Source organism: Hyperoodon ampullatus (assembly GCF_949752795.1).
Source record: "Hyperoodon ampullatus genome assembly, chromosome: 2".
Taxonomy (NCBI): Eukaryota; Metazoa; Chordata; class Mammalia; order Artiodactyla; family Ziphiidae; genus Hyperoodon; species Hyperoodon ampullatus.
The window spans coordinates 32,654,495-32,673,769 of record NC_136915.1 but is presented as its reverse complement, the minus strand read 5'-3'; the positions used below and the strand labels follow the sequence as shown (position 1 = coordinate 32,673,769).

At 44.2% G+C, this 19,275-nt stretch overlaps 1 protein-coding gene and 1 pseudogene across 2 annotated transcripts; both read right to left on the bottom strand.

The window, feature by feature from the left end:
• Positions 1–353: 353 nt before the first annotated feature.
• NDUFS5 (NADH:ubiquinone oxidoreductase subunit S5) lies at positions 354–5,744 on the bottom strand. The gene is made up of 3 exons (XM_079728503.1): positions 5,676–5,744; positions 3,940–4,157; positions 354–577 (listed from the first exon to the last, which is right to left on the bottom strand). Exons 2-3 carry the CDS (start codon positions 4,153–4,155, stop codon positions 473–475), a joined length of 321 nt encoding a protein of 106 aa, XP_079584629.1. The 5' UTR covers positions 4,156–4,157; positions 5,676–5,744; the 3' UTR covers positions 354–472.
• A 1,490-nt stretch (positions 5,745–7,234) lies between these two features.
• Positions 7,235–7,841, bottom strand: LOC307048076 (rho-related GTP-binding protein RhoG-like; annotated as a pseudogene). Its single transcript has one exon. The product of its transcript is annotated as a rho-related GTP-binding protein RhoG-like (transcript).
• Positions 7,842–19,275: the final 11,434 nt, after the last annotated feature.

Below are 19,275 nucleotides of genomic sequence, written 5' to 3'. Positions count from 1 at the left end.
AAACAATGGTGTTGCCTCTTCAAAATGAGGTTATCTGAACTCGGCATTTTCTTAAAGCCTAAAAGTTACACTTCACAGACCTTAGCGTAAACACACAACCACCCTCTGTACTGCCTCTCCCTCCCGGCCCAAGTTGGTGCTTTACAGAAAATAAACCAGAATCAAACACTGAGGAACACTGCAACTTCTTAAATGAGTTACCATATTTAAAGTACCTACATAGCAAGCATTCGTTAAATGCTGCTTATTATTCCCTAGATGATAATTTTTAAGATAAACGCATTTTCTCAAACTTAAAAAATAGGTTGCAACCTCAGTATAGCGAAGTATAATCCAAGAGAATATAGAACAAATAGGAGAGAGCAATCCTTTATTTTTAGACACTTTCACAAAAGGGTTTTCAGTACGTAAAGTTTCCATCAGAGAAGAGAGAACGTGAAAATCGGCCTCCAGCCACCAGCAGCTGCTCTGCTCAGGGCCGAGGATCCTCCTTGCCCAAGTGCTGAGGTGGAGGTGTGTACTTCCCTTCCTTTATTAGCTTATCCCGCTGCCTCTTGATGGCACTCAGACGTTTCATCTGTCAAAGGAAGAAAGTATTTAAACTTGGGGGAGATATGCACTGGAAAGTGAGGGCTGGAGAAGCTGAATAAAAAATTGGTTTCATTTTTAAACTATGGAAGTCTTTCATCCCAGAGGGCCTCTGGGATAAATCCCTTCTTTAAAGAACCAATTTCCCAAGCTTTTAACAAATAAATTTCTAGTATATATAATAATATCTCCTTGAAAACTAATAACTAAAATGTTCCTATGATATACAGGAATACAGGTATTTACAGAAACAGTACAGATCCAAAGGCTTTAAGAGGTATACTTGTGCATATTAAAATCTTTTAAAATATTAAAAGCTGAGATCATCTCACAGCTTATATATTCCTGACCTCTCTATGTGAAGGTGGCACTGCTGCTGGTGACTGTTCACTGGGTATGAATGAAGCAGAAATAGCCAAACGAGGTCTCTGGACCACACTGAAAGAAAGACGTGGTATGTGCTCAGCTACCAGTCACTCGGATAGGCAGAGCCTTGAGTTCTGCCTCTTCTCCTCAGTAGGACATTCCCAATAGAGGAAAGCCATGCTATTCAAGATTGTGTGAGAACCCTAATTCATGGATTCTGTGACATGGAAAACAGACTTACTAATCCTGACTGCACTATTCCGTGGCTCAAAACCCAATGGCTGGGCTTTCCTGGTGGCGCAGTGGTTGAGAGTCTGCCTGCCGATGCAGGGGACACAGGTTTGTGCCCCGGTCTGGGAAGATCCCACATGCTGTGGAGCGGCTGGGCCCGTGAGCCATGGCCACTGAACCTGCGCGTCCGGAGCCTGTGCTCCGCAACGGGAGAGGCCACAACAGTGAGAGGCCCGTGTACCACAAAACAAACAAACAAAAAACCCAATGGCTTTCATCTTACTGAGAGGAAAAGCTGACTCCTTCCCTGGAATGACTTAAAAAGCCCACGTCTCTGACTTTATCTCTTAATACCCTTCCCCTGGCTCTCTGCTCCAGCTCAGAGACCCTTCCACTTGCTGTTTCCTCTGCCCGGAACATTCTTCCCTCATGTGCATGTGGTTCACTATCTCAAAGTCTCTGCTCAAATGTCTTCTATCACTGAGCTCTTTTTGTAGCACTCTATTTAAAAGAGCATACATGCCTTCTCCTGCTTCCTATCCTTCTCCTATTTTCACCACCGCACTTACCCACACTGGACACACTATCTTCCCTTGTTTGTAAATTTTCTGTATCCAACTGCTCACTGTCACCCCCACCCCTGCCCCACTGCCCTGCATATAAGCTCCATTAGGGTAGAGACTTTTGCTTACTGCTATATTTCCGGTACCTGGAATAGTTCCTGACAGAATAGGTGATCCAATAAATATTTTTTGAGTGAATGACTAGGTTTTCACAAAGGTATGAAGAGGTAGTCTGTTCAATTAAACATCCCATGAACTTTAAAGAATTAGTTAGGATGTAACTTCAGTAGGAAAAAAAAAAAAACAAACTCTAGGTATCCTAAATACTAATATAAACAATAACCATTTTAAAAACTGTATTCTTAACATTTCTCTATTAAACAGACTAGTCATGGCTGAGCTATTACACCATCATATGTCAAATCTTTCTCCCAGCTAGAACCAATCACCACTTGGTGTTCTGGATACAAGCACAGGGTCTGGAACCAGCACTGTCAGGTTCAAATGCCATTTCCACCTCTTACTGGGCTATATGACCTTAGGTAATAGCCTTAATATTTCCCTGCTTCAACTTGTTAATCATACAGTGGGGAAAATAAACGTAATGCATCTCACAGGAGATTATTGTGAGAAATATATACATTATTACATTCTAAGAACTTAGAACACTGCTTGATTCTAATTCCTTGATTCACTAGCTTCTTCACTTAGATGACCTCCAAAATGGTAACATATCTATTCATAAACTCACAGGATGAGGAGTGACCTTAGCGTAACCACTTTATATTTCCAGATAAGGAAACCAAGACTAGAAGAGAAATGACTTGCTCAAAGTCATGAAACTAGTGGTGGCAAAACCAGCACCAAAATCAAGCTCTTCAGGGCTTCCCTGGTGGTGCAGTGGTTGAGAGTCCGCCTGCCAATGGAGGGGACACGGGTTCGTGCCCCGGTCCAGGAACATCCCACATGCCGCGGAGCGGCTGGGCCCGTGGGCCATGGCCGCTGGGCCTGCGCGTCCGGAGCCTGTGCTCCGCGACGGGAGAGGCCACAGCAGTGAGAGGCCTGTGTACCAGAAAAAAAAAAAAAAAAAAAAATCAAGCTCTCCAAACTCCCAATCTAATGTTCTTCCCACCTCATCACACTGTCTCTTCTTGGTGTTAATTTTCCATAATGAGTAAAGTCTTAATCTGAGCAAGTAATAAGTGGGGCCCACAGAAGACAAGACATATTATGAACTGAATAGCTGGTAGGTGGCCAACCATGACCCACTCCTTGTCCCTCAGTAATACTACAATATTACTCAATGATCAATATTCCTTTAGAGATCAATACAAAATTATTACCTGACACCCCTTCATTCCTTCCAAATTTGGCTTCACATAATCCAAATGCCAAGAGCAGATTATAAAAGACAAGAAATTTTAAAATTTTGATACAGCTAACTTTGAGAAACATCTAACTGAAAATCTAAATTGTATCCCTGAACCCCAAGGAGTTAAGAGTAATAAAAACATTTATATTTGTTATACCTGGAGCACAGAAATAGGCAAAATGATGGCCCACAACCAAAGATTTCTTCTCTAAGGGAGAACAGGGCCCTACACGTTATGCAATTCATTCAACTCATGAGGAAGCAGACACCATGCTATTAACTTTTTTTTTCCCCCTGCATTTTTGGTCAGGCTCACCTAAAGCAATCTCATTAACACCTCCATCCTCCCCAGAGTAGAAATCAATCCAGAGATTGTTTTATCAGTTTCAATGTAATAGATCTACAGGATTTTAATCTCTTCCCCAATGAGGGTTGGATATATATATTGGGTTGAAATATATTCACCCAAAGATTTTCAAGGACAAACACCCAATGCTGGTTGGTATTCTTTACTTTATAGTCTACGCAAAAATGGAAATATACACATGAAATTTCTAACCTGGTGGCTGCAGCAGGGTACAATGCTAAGGAAAATATGTGAGAACATTAGGAAGAACACTGAGGAATAAGAGGCCCTTCTCAGACCTGAAGGCTTTTAACTTCCTTGACATGGTACCTAAGTACGGAAGGAGTTTCACCACAAAAGTTTTGCCAATTCACATTGGGCAAACTAATGCCCAGTGACCAATTAAAAGTACTTAAAAGTAGCCCCAAAGAAATGAGGAAGTAATTCAGTGCCTATCTCCATCACTTCCTCACCGTCTTCTGTCGAAGGAGACACTCTACGAAATCATCAAATTCTATCTTGCACTCTTTCTCCGCGCGAATACCACCAATACCATGGGCACACTCTATCCATTCTTTTTCAAAAGCATGGCATCGACCTGGAATCTTGTGAGGCTGCTCGGCACTCTGGATTGTCATCCAGCGGTCTAAGTCAAGACCCAGCCTTTTCTGCACATCAAAGAAAGGCATGGCTGAAATGGAAGAAAAAGAAAGAAAGTATGCCGTAAAATTGCAATCAAATGAGAAACTTCTGAGAAAAATGAAATAATTTAGATACATAGCTCTCAAGAAAGATATTTTATACTATCCTCCCAACTACTTCTCCCCAGACTTTCTCATTAGACAGGTTCTTCCAGTTTATGGTAGATGAGCGATTTCTGTGCTTTCACAAAACTCAAGGAAAAGACAACTAGAACTAAAAAACAATACATTAAAATCCTCTATATTGATAAGGTCATTTTTATCAAAAGCTAAAAAAAGTGTTTATATTTTGACTCAGTAATGCCAATTCTTTAAGATAGATCTGAAGAAATAACTGAAATAAACAAAAAAGCACAAGCATGAAAACATTTCTTTACATTTTCCGATCCATATAATTTAGATGACACTTCTAAGAAGCCATCCTGAAATGGTTATGTCCCTCCTGTGTTAGCACAGCATCATCGACTTTTCATAGTACTTCGCACACCCCTGTAATGCGCTATCTATATGAATGCCTCCCCCATTGAACAATGAGTGCCTTGAGGGCAGTGACCAGGTAGGAGCTCAGTAACTGTTGGGAAAAAAAAAAAAAAGAATTTCAAACAACTTTAAAGTGCAACAATAGAGAAATGGATAATCAAATCTGGTACCTATCTGGTAGAACATGAGGGGAAAAGAATACACATGAAATATACACTTGAATAGTGAATGAAAAAAAAGGGGGGGATTACAATAATGCCCCACCAAAAAAACTGTATGCAAAAGAAGACTGGAAGGAAGCACCAAAAAGGGTCAATTGTTACCTATGAGTGGCAGATTTACAAATGAATGTAATCTAAAAATTTTCTACCCATTCTTTCAGTCATTTATTTAGTAATAACGTTCCAGACACTGGGATGAGGAGGAAAAGCAGTGCAACCTAAGCACTAAAATGGGGACACACACGTGGAATCGGGAACCCAACGGAAGAGCACAAGAGGTAGAGCTCGAAGGAGGAAGCACCAATTCTGCCCAGGAGACTGGAAAATGCCTTTGAGATGGGTTGCGCTTGCCAAGTGAAGCTCCGTGAGCACAGTATTCCAGTAGGGCACACACAGCACGAGTTACACCCGGAGATGCTGGGTATGTCTGGGGGACAATGAGCACCCAGACGTGGCTGGAGCGCAGAGTGCATGTCGAGAAGAAGAACGAAACGAGCTTAAGAGGTTGACGAGGCCCAAATCCCGCAGGGCCATGCAAGCCGGGACAAGGAGCGTGGACTTCAGGTTAAGAAACAGAAGGCCAAAGTATGAGTCCGTCACAAAGCTACGTTAACCTGGAAAGAGAGCCGAGAGAGGCGCGGTCTACAAGCTTCTATGACACTGGCTGTGTGGACCAAGGGGCCTGGAAAAGCAGAAAACACGGCCAGGGCGAACGGACACCCAGCAAGCCAAGAGGAAATCTGTTAAAGAGATCTCGGAAGGAAGCTCCTTAGGCTCAATCGCCCCGCAAACAAACGCAGCCCCTACCTTCCAGCAGCCGCGCCCTTGACTCCTTCCTGATCGCAGCTACTAGAAGATCCTCAGGCGACAACGAGGCCTGCCGCAAAGCAAGCCCGCAGCGCGACGCTTGCAGCGCGACGACGGGAGCCGACCTGCCTTCCGCAGTCGCGCCCTGGAACCATAGAAACCAAGCCTGTCGATCTGCGCCTGCGCGACTGGCTGAGTTGGCCTTCAGAGACTGCGGGTAAGCCGACCTTGCCTAGATAACTGAGTGAGAGGTGGCCCGGGGGTTAGTGATTTCTTGCTGCCTCCTCGTGCTGTACCTTGGATTCTCACGACAGCAGTGATTGGTGAGGGACTTAACCAAGGGAGCCCCCCTCATCCCCCTCCAGTAGCGGTTAAGCTCATGGAGTGTGGACCCACCCAGGGTGGGTTCCAATTCTGGCTCCGCCACTTCTGTGTCAGCCTGGCAAAGTTTCTTAACCTCACTGTGCCTCGGTTTCATCTTAAGATAAAAATATCTTAAAAGACAATAATGGTACGTACAGAGTAGGGTTGCTTTGGGGATTAAATGAGTTATATTAAAGCACTGAGGCGTTTCCTGGCACGTGGAAAGCGCTCTAAGGCAATTGCAGTTCTTTGATGTCTCAGTCTGTTTTTACTTTGCGGATTCGGGAAAGTGTCAGAGACCATGCCCCTCCTCTGTTTCAGAAACTCCAAAGGCTCCCTTTGATTACATCAGGGGCTCCGAAGTGATGGGGGGAGGGGCTGGTGGGGAGGTGACATAGGCAGTGTGTGATATGATACGTTGCAGGAGTGGGAAGAAAATACTAGAATATTTCTAATTTTTGTTTTTTAATTTCTTGTTTGTGTGTTAATGTTTATAAAAAGCATAATATTACATTAGTTGTACATATAAATAACTTGTAAATAAATATTTATTTTGGAGGGGTTTGGGCTGAGAACTTCTTTTCCTTTTTTATTCCGCTGGAGACAGGAGGTTTTATTGATGCTTATAGGAGTAGGTGGGGCCCCCTGGAGCCCGGAGGGGGTGGGGGTGGGGCCGAGTCGGTCAGTGGATGCAAAAGGCCTGAGCACACGGGGGCGGGGGCGGGGAGTGGGTAGGTTAGGGCACATTCATCTTCTTAGGATTCTGTGGTTCCTTCTCTGGGGAAGGGAGAGAGTATCTTGAGGGGGTGCAATTTGAAGAGCAGCAAGGGAGAGGTTAGGGATGGCTGAGAGCTCCTAACCTGAGAGAAGTCACCACAGTAGGCAGTAACATCTGTGTGGAAAGCTGGATCAACTGGTCAGTAGAGGAAAGTGGGGAGGGGGCACTGGGTTGGCTTCTTGGGGAGGGGTCTGACCTTGGCCTGGGTGAGCTCTCGAGAATACCTAGTGTTCCCAAGCAGAGTGGGGCAGGGCCCAAAGCCCCTTTCCCTGTGGGCCTCCTTAAGGAGAAAAGGCTTTCGGGGAGCCCCCTTGGCAAGGGGTGCCAGAATTAGTCGTAAAGGCACAGCTGGGGGCAGACAAGGCACAAAGGCACAACTGGTGGGGGGCGGGGGCAGCCTGCAAGCTGAGTGCCAGGGTCACAAGAGGACACAGGACCACCCACGCTTGCTAGGCATGGGGTTGACCACGGCCTGGACAGCCTCAGCAAACAGTTCCTTGACGTCGTCCTGCTGCAGGGCCAAGTACTCGAGGTAGCGCACAGTATAGATCTGCTTGGCCAGCACCTGGCCCTGCTCCTTCGGGCGTCATAGGGGGTCAGGCTGGGCTCTCAGGTCCTTCTTGATGCCCACCAGGAGGATGGGCACATCGGGGCAGTGGTGGCACACCTCTGGATGCCACTTGTGCCACACATTCTCATAGGAGGGCGGACTGGCAATGGAGAAACAGATGACAAACATATTGGTCTGAGGGTAGGAGAGTGTGTGGAGGCGGCCCTACTCCTCCCGGCCCGCTGTGTCCCACAGGTGCAGGTTCACCATGTGCCGGCCCTGCAGGCACTATAACTGTCGAACACTGTGGGGAGGTACTCCTTGGGGAAGGCGGTGGTTGTGTAGCATATAAGCTGGCACGTCTTGCCCACAGCCCCACCGCCTACCACCCCACACTTGATGCTCTGCATGGTGGGTGCAGAAGCTGCGGTGGAGGCTATGCCTCCTTCCCCTTCTGGGCCCCTCTGGATGCAGTGACCTGGTGCCCTCCCCGCCACAGGGGAGCTGGGGGCAGCAGCAGCAGCTCGGGGCTGGAGACTTCTTTTCAAGTGATGTGCTCTCAAAACTGTTTAGAGAAGTCTGGCATTCCAACCTTGCCAGCCTCATTGTCCCAAATCCCCTGCCTAATGCTCCAACCAAGAGCTTGCTCTTCCAGTGTCTTCCAGGAAAAGTCCTGCCATCCAGTCTCTTTGATTTTTTCTTTTTTCTCCCTTCTCCTGGAATGACACCATTCCCCCCATCCCGTCTCCATTTCTGCATGCCAAATTCCTGCTCTGCTTCAGGACTTTTGCATAGGTTTTCCTCCAAAATGGATCAACTGTCCCCAAGCCCCGGGTTCATCCACTCTGGAGAGAATTCCTAAGGTCCCACAACGTTGTGGTTTTGTTCCAGCATTCCAATTCTCCCTTCCTTCCCCCCTCATCAGGTATACCCGACCTGAGATCAGTTTCAGTTCAACTAGAATTTCCTGGGCGCCTGATGCATGCCCGGCACGATCCTGGAGGATTATGGAATTGGTAACTCATGGCCCTTGCCCACAAAATACTAGAGGTAGCAAGGTAGTGGTCACCACCACCCCTTCCACTTCTCCCACTTTCTTATGTTGGTGATATCATCTTCCCAGCCATTCAGGTAGGAAACTCTGAAGTTGTATTTTGCCTTTTCCTCATCTTTCAACCAATATTTAATTACTGGCCAAATTCTTTCAAATATTCCTTCAGTAGATTTCCAATTTCTTTCTTCCTTTCTGCCTCCCGGCTCCTCACTTCAGTCTGTTTTGCACTGACTAATCTTTCTAAAAATACCAATTTCATTGAATCACTCCTTGGATACCAGGCAGGATAGATTAGCACAAAGATGGGCAACTTAAACACCTCCAAGGCCAAAGAGAGCTAGCTCACTGTAAAGAAATGAAAACAAAAGCATCATGATAAATGGTAGCTGGTACTTGGCCTCAGTTTAAGGGATGGAAGGAGTGTTGGGGGATGTGACAAACTGAAGAGCATATGTCCTGTCTAAAGGGGGCAGCAGCTACTCAGCTCCATTCTGTTGCTGTCAAGAATCAGGGCCCCAAATTTGTCAAGTCTTCAAATTTTTCAAGAGAAGCCAGAAATCTTTTGTTAAAGTGTGAAACATTCCACTTTAAAAATGTGGGGCAATTAATCTTTTTTTTTTTAAAGCGCTGACCAAACAAAACCCAGGATGGAAGTGGCCTTGAGCTGCCAGATTTCAACCCTTGGTTGGAGGGAAAATTGCAGGCTGGAAAAGCAATTTACTTTGAACTCTGATGATTTTTTACATCCAGCCTTGCTCTCCTTACCCTCTCTTCTTTTTTTTTTTTTTTTGCGATACGCGGGCCTCTCACTGTTGTGGCCTCTCCCGTTGCGGAGCACAGGCTCTGGACGCACAGGCTCACGGGCCCAGCCGCTCCGCGGCATGTGGGATCTTCCCGGACCGGGGCACGAACCCGTGTCCCCTGCATCAGCAGGCGGACTCTCAACCACTGCGCCACCAGGGAAGCCCTTACCCTCTCTTCTTAATGTTGCTAATTTATTTTCTAAAAACTGAAATCTGATCATTCAAAAAACACTTCCTGAGCTCTTATCACATGGCCATGATCCTTGTTGAGCTCTTGGGATGAAGACACAGCCAGAGTGCTGTGGTAAGTGATAAAACAAAGATGAACAAAATAAGGGAGAACGCAAAGGAGGGGGTCATTCCTATTGCTTGGGCTGCGTGTGAGGTGTATTCAAGAAAATGTCCAAATTCTTGGGTTTGGTATTCAAGACCATGATCTGATTTCTTCCCATTTCTATATCTTCAGATCCATTGTTCACCAACCCCTACTCAATACCCTCGTGTTCTCAGCCATCCAGAATTGCTCTCATGCTTACAAACTTTGTAGGAGCAGTTTCTTCTGCCTGTAATGATCCCACTTGCTACCTTCCCACTGTCTACCAGGCGAATGCATAATCCGTCCGCATCGGTTATCGCACGGTTTTCTGTGAAAGCTTCCCGAATTCCTGAGCATTTACTAGGCCTTTGTTGAGGTCCCACCAGCCCTGTTATATATTGTTTCCTATTATAGATGTTGTTAACTGTTGATACGCCGACCCCCTCCACTGGACCGTGCATTCAGCCCCGGTGTCGGCGCGGCTGTGCAAAGATGTCGGTGACAGGTCGTCTCCTCTCCCGCAAAGATGGGAAAACTACAATTCCCAGAAAACCCTACGTCAGAACGGAGCCTGCGCCGTTGCTATTCTGACAACGGACGCCCGCTTGGATTCCTGCGCTTTGCGTTACCAATGTTGTATCTCGGACGTCAGGGGCGAGTTGCCAGCTCTTGTAACGCCCGTCATTTATCTTTTATTTTCCTTGTTCTAAGATCCTCACGTGGAAGTGTAGTTTTACAACGAAATCAAAGGGTTTTATGCGCAGAGAGGCAAGCCTGAGCTGTCGCCTTCTTCATTCTGTATTCGGGAACCCGAAGCTCGGAGACCCGGTGGAACAGGACTAGGCGTTCGCCGCGGGGTCCAGCGACCTGTTCTTCCGCGACAGAGCCTTGCTCCCATCTTCAAAGCATAAGAGGATGGCTCAATGTTAATTGAAGGCCCCTATTCCCACTCCTCTGAAAACTAGCCTCAGCTGCTGCGTGGACGGTCACAGGCCATTTAACGTCCCCCTGGGTCTCCATTCACTGGACTTCTGTCCTTGACCTATAGGATTTCCTCATGTTTACACACCTCAGTCATAACCCGAGAAAAGCTTTTAACGCTGCCTTTCTACAGGTAGGCCACCTATAATTTAGCATATTGGGAACTTTAGGTCTGTATCTGATACCACTGTCACACAGATTTGAATAAACTGGGTAGCCCGAAGATCCTAGCACATTTGGGGAAGACAGTGAGTTTGGAAACTTACCCCACAACCTCACCCCCAAGCCAGAGCTATAGGATACTTTCAACAAAAGCAATAAGCAAAGTAATCTGAAAGAGAAAGTAATGGGTCCCAAGGCCTGGAATATAATGGAAATCAGAGTGACTGTTTAAGAAAGTAAAAAAGGGACTTCCTTGGCAGTCCAGTGGTTAAGACTCTGCGCTTCCAATGCAGGGGGTGTGGGTTCCACCCCTGGTTGGGGAACGAAGATCCCACATGCAGCGTGGTGTGGCCAAAAAAAAAAAAAAAAGTAAAATCATGCCATTTGGGGGTAGACAAAATATCAAGTCGAAGATGCAACAGAACCAGGAATCACTGAAGCAAACTGAAGTGAGGAGGAAAGCTGTGCCAGGCTTGTGGTAGGGGTAATCTGATGTTGGTAAACATTCCATCCCTAGAATTAAACTCCCCTCATTCTGATATGTGGAGCTATCTCTTGACTTCAATTAAGCTTCCCAAGTGATATGATTACATGAAGAAAACACACTAAGGCCAGTGAGGCAGTCTACTGCACCTGACATATTTCTCATCATAAATTAACACACTGGAGTCTGGTTTTATAGACCAATATAGCTTTACTAGTCAGCTTTCCTGAGAACAGATCAAGGTAATTAAACTACCTGGAAGGAAGCTGCCGAGAGTGGCCTTCCCCTGGAAACACCCTAATTTCTCTGTCCAGGTGCACAGAATACTAACCAAAGCAAGTTTTATCACATTCCTGCCCAGAGACTCGGAGCCTCTCTAGGGTAAGGACGGCATCTCTCTTACCTTGGCTGCAGAGACAACCTGCAGAAGGCTTAAAGTAATTTGATCTGAGAGTTAAGGAAGAGTTTCAGGTAGTGCAGTGACTACTGGAAAAGGGGAGGAGTAGCCATATAATTCATTTAGTCACTCATCATTTAAGAGCCAAGAATAGATAATAGCTCAAGGTGCTACTAAGGGCTCAGTATAGTGGAAGAGTCATGTAGACCCATAAATGCATTACACGATTACCTTCCTCAGAAAGGTCTCTCTTACCACCCAATTTAGGCATCCAGTTACTCTCTCTCATTCCCATTTTATTTTCTTCAAACACTTTTAAATCTTGGATGAAACAGTGTACTCGTTTGCCTTTCTTGCCTCACAACAGTGTTAAGCACCATGAGAGAAGGGATCTTGTCTGTTCAGCTCAGTGATATATTCCTAGTGCCCAGAACAGTACTTGGCAAACAGCAGATGCTCAATAAACATTCAGCAAATGACTAAGTAACACTGCCTTCAAGAAGGGAGCAGAAAGACAACTGCCACTTGAGTAGGCCATTTGTCAAGTGAGAAGGTGTTAATTCCAGGCAGAAGAACAGGAGCACCATGAGAAATGACAGTTTGAGAGGAAAATTTAATAATCCATGCAAGAGCTAACCAGAACCTTTAAGAATAGGTGGAGCAGGGGACGTGGGTTTGAGCCCTGGTCCGGGAAGATGCCACATGCCGCGGAGCAACTTAGCCTGTGTGCCACAACTACTGAGCCTGCGCTCTAGAGCCCGTGTGCCACAACTACTGAAGCCTGCGTGCCTAGAGCCCATGCTCCGCAACAAGAGAAGCCACCACAATGAGAAGCCTGTGCACTGCAATGAAGAGTAGCCCCTCACTCGCCCCAACTAGAGAAAGCCTGCGTGCAGCAACGAAGACCCAACACAGCCAATAAATAAATAAATAAATAAATAAATAATTCTTTTTTAAAAAAACAGGTGGATTTAAGTGAATCTGTGAAAAACAAAACACAAAACACATCAACAGCAGCAGCTATGGAATTGGGCTGGATTAGTTAAATTGGGGGCACAGACAAGCCAAGCCAAAAGACAAAGGATCTTTGAAAATGTGCCAGTGGGAATGTGTGCCATGCTCTTAGCCAGGCAAAGCCAGAGCCATGTTTAATCATCCTTCCCAATCAATGTTCATGCCTTTGTTATCTCCAACTGGACAAAAAAAGAGGCCCTTAACTGGTCAATCTGTCTCTAGTTTGGTATTTGCCCTTCTGTACTCACCTGTTTCCCCCAAACTCTTCAGATTCCTACAGAGGAATGGTCAAACTCCTAGTAGTAAAAGCCCTTCATTATCTAGCCCCTACTACCCAGCTTCTAGCTCTTTTCCCAATCTACATGCATTTCCTACTCTGGCTGAAACAAGAATGTTGTCCCTGCACACCAGCACGATTTCCCACCACCCAGCCTTTGCTTATTTCAAGCCCCAATTACTACTTTTGCCTGAGCCCTATTCACCCTTTAAAACCTCACTCCAATGGAGAACAGGATGGAGGTTCCTTAAAAAACTAAAAATAGAACTACCATACGACCCAGCAATCCCACTCCGGGGCATATACCCTGAGAAAGCTGTAATTCAAAAACAGTCAAGTACCACAATGTTCACTGCAGCTTTATTTACAATAGCCACGACACGGAAGCAACCTAAGTGTCCGTCGACAGATGAATGGATAAAGATGTGGCACATATATACAATGGAATATTACTCAGCCATAAAAAGAAATGAAATTGAGCTATCTGTAGTGAGGTAGATGGACCTAGAGCCTGTCACACAGAGTGAAGTAAGTCAGAAAGTGAAAAACAACTACTGTATGCTAACATCTATGTATGGAATCTAAAAAAAAAAAAAAAAAAAGGTTCTGAAGAACCTAGGGGCAGGACAGGAATAAAGATGCAGATGTAGAGAATGGACTTGTGGACACAGGGAGGGGGAAGGGTAAGCTGGGATGAAGTGAGAGAGTGGCATGGACATATACACACTACCAAATGTAAAATAAATAGCTAGTGGGAAGCAGCCACATAGCACAGGGAGATCAGCTCGGTGCTTTGTGACCACCTAGAGGGGTGGTAGAGGGGCAGGATAGGGAGGGTGGGAGGGAGATGCAAGAGGGAGGAGATACAGGAATATATGTATACATATAGCTGATTCACTTTATTATACAGCAGAAATTAACACAACACTGTAAAGCAATTATACTCCAATAAGGATGTTAAAAAAACAAAAACACCTCACTCCAAGTCTACCACCCGGAATGAAGCCTTCCCTGATCACTGTTGCTTACTTAGAACCATCTACCATCTCTTCTTTTTCTTGGTCCACTACCTGTACCACTTGCCCAACACTTAGCAGCTTTTACCTTGCTTGCTTACATTCTTTGCTAGACGGAGCTCCTTCTCAGCAGTCAAGATCCATCTGACTAAGTATTTATTCATGTTAATTCCAAGTCAGATACTGGGGATACAGGACTTCCCTGGTGGCACAGTGGTTAAGAATCCATCTGCCAATGCAGGGGACACGGGTTCGAGCCCTGGTCTGGGAAGATCCCACATACTGCGGAGCAACTAAGCCCATGCGCCACAACTACTGAGCCCATGTGCCACAACTACTGAAGCCCACACGCCTAGAACCCATGCTCCGCAACAAGAAAAGCCACTGCCAATGAGAAGCCCGCCCACTGCAACGAAGAGTAGCCCCTGCTCGACGCAACTAGAGAAAGCCTGTGCCCAGCAACGAAGACCCAACGCAGCCAAAAAAACAAAACAAAACAAAAAAGATACTGGGGATGTAAGACGGACTAGGGCTACTTAACAGAACTTGTCAGGCTTTTAAAACTCATAGGGTATTCCCTGGCGGTCCAGTGGTTACGACTCGGTGCTCTCACTGCCATGGGCCCAGGTTTGATCCCCGGTCAGGGAACTAACATCCCACAAGCTGCTCACTGTGGCAGAAAAATAAACAATAAATAAATTTTAAAACACATATATCTGTCCTCCATAAATACATAACTCAGAAGACACCAGTAATGCTTGCTGAATGACTGAAAAACATTCAAAGCCAAATAAACATGTCTTTCCCTACTTTTCTCCCATTAACATGAAGGCACACTGGGTACCATGCCTCAGGAAATGCGGATCAGCCTACTGCTAAGACCAACTAGACAACAGTTGCAATATAAAAATCATTTTCTTAAAAGCATAAAAAGGCTAACTAGGTAATGAGGAATTACTGAGCCAAAATCTAGATAAGAATCGAGAGAGCCTAGAACTCAAAACATCTCTTTCTCTTAAGGCATTTGCCAATCTGGAAAAAGCCCCTGGGTGCCTGAACCACGCTTTTAGGAGCCTCATGGACTGACAGGGACAACTGCAGCTATAGGAGACTACACATACTTTGAAGGCCTTTTCAAGGGAAGGACCACCAGGGCAGCACAGAAGTCACTGTTCCTTAACAGTATTTAACAAACTATCTTTAAACCCATGCTATCTTCTGATAAAATTCCCACACTCACCTTTGTAACTAAAATTTCAAAATTAAGTATACTAAAGATAAAACAACTGGTCATTCTAAAGAGTATGCTCCCTGTCCTCTTCCAAGAGAATCATTACTCTAAAAAGTTCATTAGCTCTTTCTGTAAGATGTTCACTTTGGCAACCAGTTTACATTTGTAAGCAGAATTTTTCATCATACCTCAACCTGAGGTGTGACTCCCCCATCCATGATGCACCAAATTTGCCTTGTTTGTGAGCTTTCTCAAGTGTCTATCAATGCTACAGTGCAGGGGCCCACACACTTTTCTATAAAGGGCCAGAGAGTATTTTCAACTCTGTGGTCCATACTGTCTCTTGCTCTGGAGTTGCAGTATGAAAGCAGCCACAGATGCAAACAAATAGGCGTGGCAGTGTTCCAATATAACTTTATTTACAAAAAATAGGCCATAGTTTGCTGATCCCTGCTGAGTAACAAAATACAGATTCACTGAAAGCCATTACTGAATTCATTTGTCATTTATTTTTTAGTCAAACACTTAAAAAGTACAAATTCTAATAAGAGAATGTGAGATTTGATGTTAACAAGGGGCTATTCGTTCTGGAAAGTTGAGAATCACCAAGGCAGAAAGAAAGGTTTTGGTCTTCAGATCTGATGAAGACCACTGTAAAGAAACCTGCTGTAACATTTTTAAGTGCATATTATATGCCCCAACCTGTGCTAAATATAAATACTTTCTTTACATGGACTATTTAGTTTATTTGAAAACAAACCCCAATGATGTACATACAATTAACCCTCATTTTACAGATAAGGAAACCGTGGCTCAGAAAGTTCAGTAGCTTGGCAAGGCTCACATAGCAAATTAGTGGCAGAGCAGACTAAACTCTAGGGCTACAAACATCCAAAGGCCATTCCTTTAGCTACTAAACAACCAATCCTCCCCGGTGGGCAGAGAAGATTCACCGTGTGTGGAAGGTTGGCCCAAGTTCATGTGTCTTCTGATGTTCTTCTCCTGGGAGCTCTTGACAATTATGACTGCCTCACAATTTTAATCTCCCCTGTACTCCTCTGACCTAGGTATACATGGACACTTACTCCTTTCATTCCCCTTAAGGTGAAGACTTTACTAAAAGATAATAAATCGAATTCAAACAGAAAAAGTTTTTAACTAGCTCACTAGATACAGATCTGCTGAGACCACAGGTCCTGGCCCATCCTTACGGTCTCTGTAGGTTGACTTCTTCCCTGGGCCTTGACCTATTTCCATGAGACAAAGACACTTCCCTACCTGGGAATGCCCCTAAGTTCAAGCCCTAGAAATCAAGGTCTAGGAAAAAACACCTTTCACTAGTCTAAGGCTTACCTTACAGGTCCCCATTTTCTGACCTAGGAGTCATCTTTTCTCTGCATAAAACATTAAACAGACATGTCCAGTCCCTTTTGAGATCCCAAAACCCAGCCATGGTGGCGTGGTCTTACTCTGTGGCCCCAAAGGGCAACCATATGATAATAAAACAGCCTAACGACACTAGGTGCAGTGAGAGGGTGTCTGTCATTTTCCTTATAGAAACCTACTCTATTTCCCACCCAGCAGCCATTTAGTAGGAATGGGGCTGACAACTGCAAGAGTGAGTGAACATATCACACTGATTCTGTAACAAGAATACTTCAGTGACGCAGCGTTGCCCATTCCTGGCCCATCCTTCAGGGCTTCGGATGGCCCCCACAGCTAGCTGCCCTCCCCTTGTTTTGGGGTGACTATCCCACTGTAAGGCCACTCCCATTACAGCCACTGCTATTCTCCTCTTCCAGGAACAAGTAACTACCCTGGAAAAAGAGATGAAACACACTGCCCTTCAAATATGAAGTAAAAATAATTCTTTAATTATTAAAAGATCACTTCTGGGCTTTAAAAAGTCTTTAAATCTTAAATGTAATGTTGAAATAGGGAAATGGTTATAGCAGCCTCATATAAATTATTTGAATTAAACATTATCACAGTATTAAGAAGGCAAGGTAAACAAATAGCTTAAGTATTTTATTTGTTTGCAACTAAGCTTGTTAACACTATATAATGAAAATGTACAAAGAATAATGTTGCAGTTTTTGGTTAGATTTAAGTCAAAGACATTCATTAATAAGGAATCTTCGAATGTGAATATTCCAGAAACTTCTCTAAGCCATCTGATCAGGACAACTGTCTCTGAATATTACCTTACCTTGGAAGGTACTGGCATACATTTGAATTAAACACAGTTTTTTTTCAAAATAAGCCTTAATTAAAAAAACTATTCTATATTCAAACTAAAACAATTTTAATAGAACTTTCCTTTCCAGAAACAATAATAAAGGAAACAAGGCATTTTGTAAAACGTGGTCCTGAACAAGTCACAGTAAAAAATAAATGTATACTTAACTTCCACCTCCTCAAAACAGAGGCTACTTTCTGTTCCTCAGCCTTGGAAATAAGGTGAAGAACAGTCTGTAAGCAACTTCGGGCAGGGGGTTGCCAAAACAAAGCTCAAGCAATTGAACATGGACATCTCTTAAAAGAATTTGGGGGAACCTGACCAAAGGATCCAAATTCTATTTCTAATAACTGATACAAAGGTGAAGTGGTGCCTCCCAAGTAGCAGTGCCTCTGGGGCATGGCCCAGCCCCAGGCTCGCCTTTGTCATGCTCCCAAGCAAAGCCTGATGCTCCTCCTCCAGAGGAGACTCTTTTCCTTCTTAGAGGTTCAGTGTCCAGGGAGCTCCTTGTGTGAATGAGGTGAGCACAGACTCCACGTGGGTATTTTAAGGCTTGGAGTCAAAGTAATGTTCTAACACAGCTAGGCAGAGTCATGTGTCAAATGGCCTGTCTCGGGTTTGTTCTAATTCCTCACCACGCATCTGTAGACCTAGGACCACAGACCTTTGCTATGTCGTCATAATCACATCTAATGTCCATCCTAACTTATGATTCATATTCTGTGCCTGGAAACAGTCCCTGTATTTAACAATAACACCTACACAGAAAACAATCCACTGTTACAACTTATATGGTCACAAAACATTAATGATCTTCTGTAGACCAAGGAAATGTTTTTAACCATAATTGTCGTGCATCAAATTCACAGCCAGAATCCCCAAGATCAAAAAAATTTGCACAATACAAATAATAACTTAAAATACACATACACACACATACACACACTCTCACACACACTTCTTACAGAACTGTGCTTGGGGAAACTCCATTTGTTGAGTGCCACTGAGGGCATATTTTGCTAAACTGCTGCTCCAGGTATTTTTGTTTGGAAAATCTATCACAGTAGGGCACAGCTGTTTATTGGATGAGCAGAAAAGAAAGATATGCTTGTGGCAACCGGAAAGTTTTAAGGTCTTTCAAGTTGTATAAAATGGACCTGCAGAAACATTTAAGTGTTCTCAGGATGCAAAGTTGGAGCTGAAATGTGATATCAAACCAGTTGCAAAAAGTGTACAGCAGCCATCTCTTGAGGTCAAACCTGGTACCCAGATATGCAAGAAAGCTTCAGGACACATCTATAAATTAGGAATAAAAAACAAACGAGTGTAAGAATACTAAAAATATAGTGTCATGCTTTTTTAATATTAACTAACGGTAAATGTGATAAACAGTAGAGGATATCAATCACCACTAAAGAAGTCCTAAATTCGCAAGAATTTAAGAAACCTGACTCAGATTCAGTTTACATATATAGCTATTTATAATTTATGTTTTGAGTAACGGGTAGTTGCAAGATGTTTAGAATTAAGAAATTCTGACCACACACTTGATAAGTTAGCTTAAGGACTCAACTTTCATAAATTAACAACTGAAACTATCTTTCTGAGGGAAAAGCCAGGTATTAAACAAATTGGCACTGAAGTCAGACCACCTGGGGTTTTAATCCTGGCTGAACTACTAGCTGTATGAGCCTGGACAAATTATTTAAATTCTTTAAATGCTATCCTTACCTGTAAAATGGGACTAGGAATAGTTCCTCCCCCACAGCGTAATTGTGGATTAAATAAACTTTGTGAGGATTTAAAGGGTTTAGCACAGTGCTGGACATGTAAGTATTCTTTAAATGTTATCTATTATTTTACTTCACAGGGGCTTTCTGCTCTCAGCAGACAAGGTACTCGGTGTCAAAATCTTGCTCTTGGAAGTTGAAAAAT

Bases quoted from the DNA above. Each gene is read 5' to 3' on its own strand.
- NDUFS5 (XM_079728503.1), bottom strand. From the start codon at position 4,155: ATGCCTTTCTTTGATGTGCAGAAAAGGCTGGGTCTTGACTTAGACCGC. The intron at 578-3,939 runs GTGAGGAAGTGA...TTCCTTTGACAG, and splicing joins GTCTCCTTCGACAGAAGACG to ATGAAACGTCTGAGTGCCAT.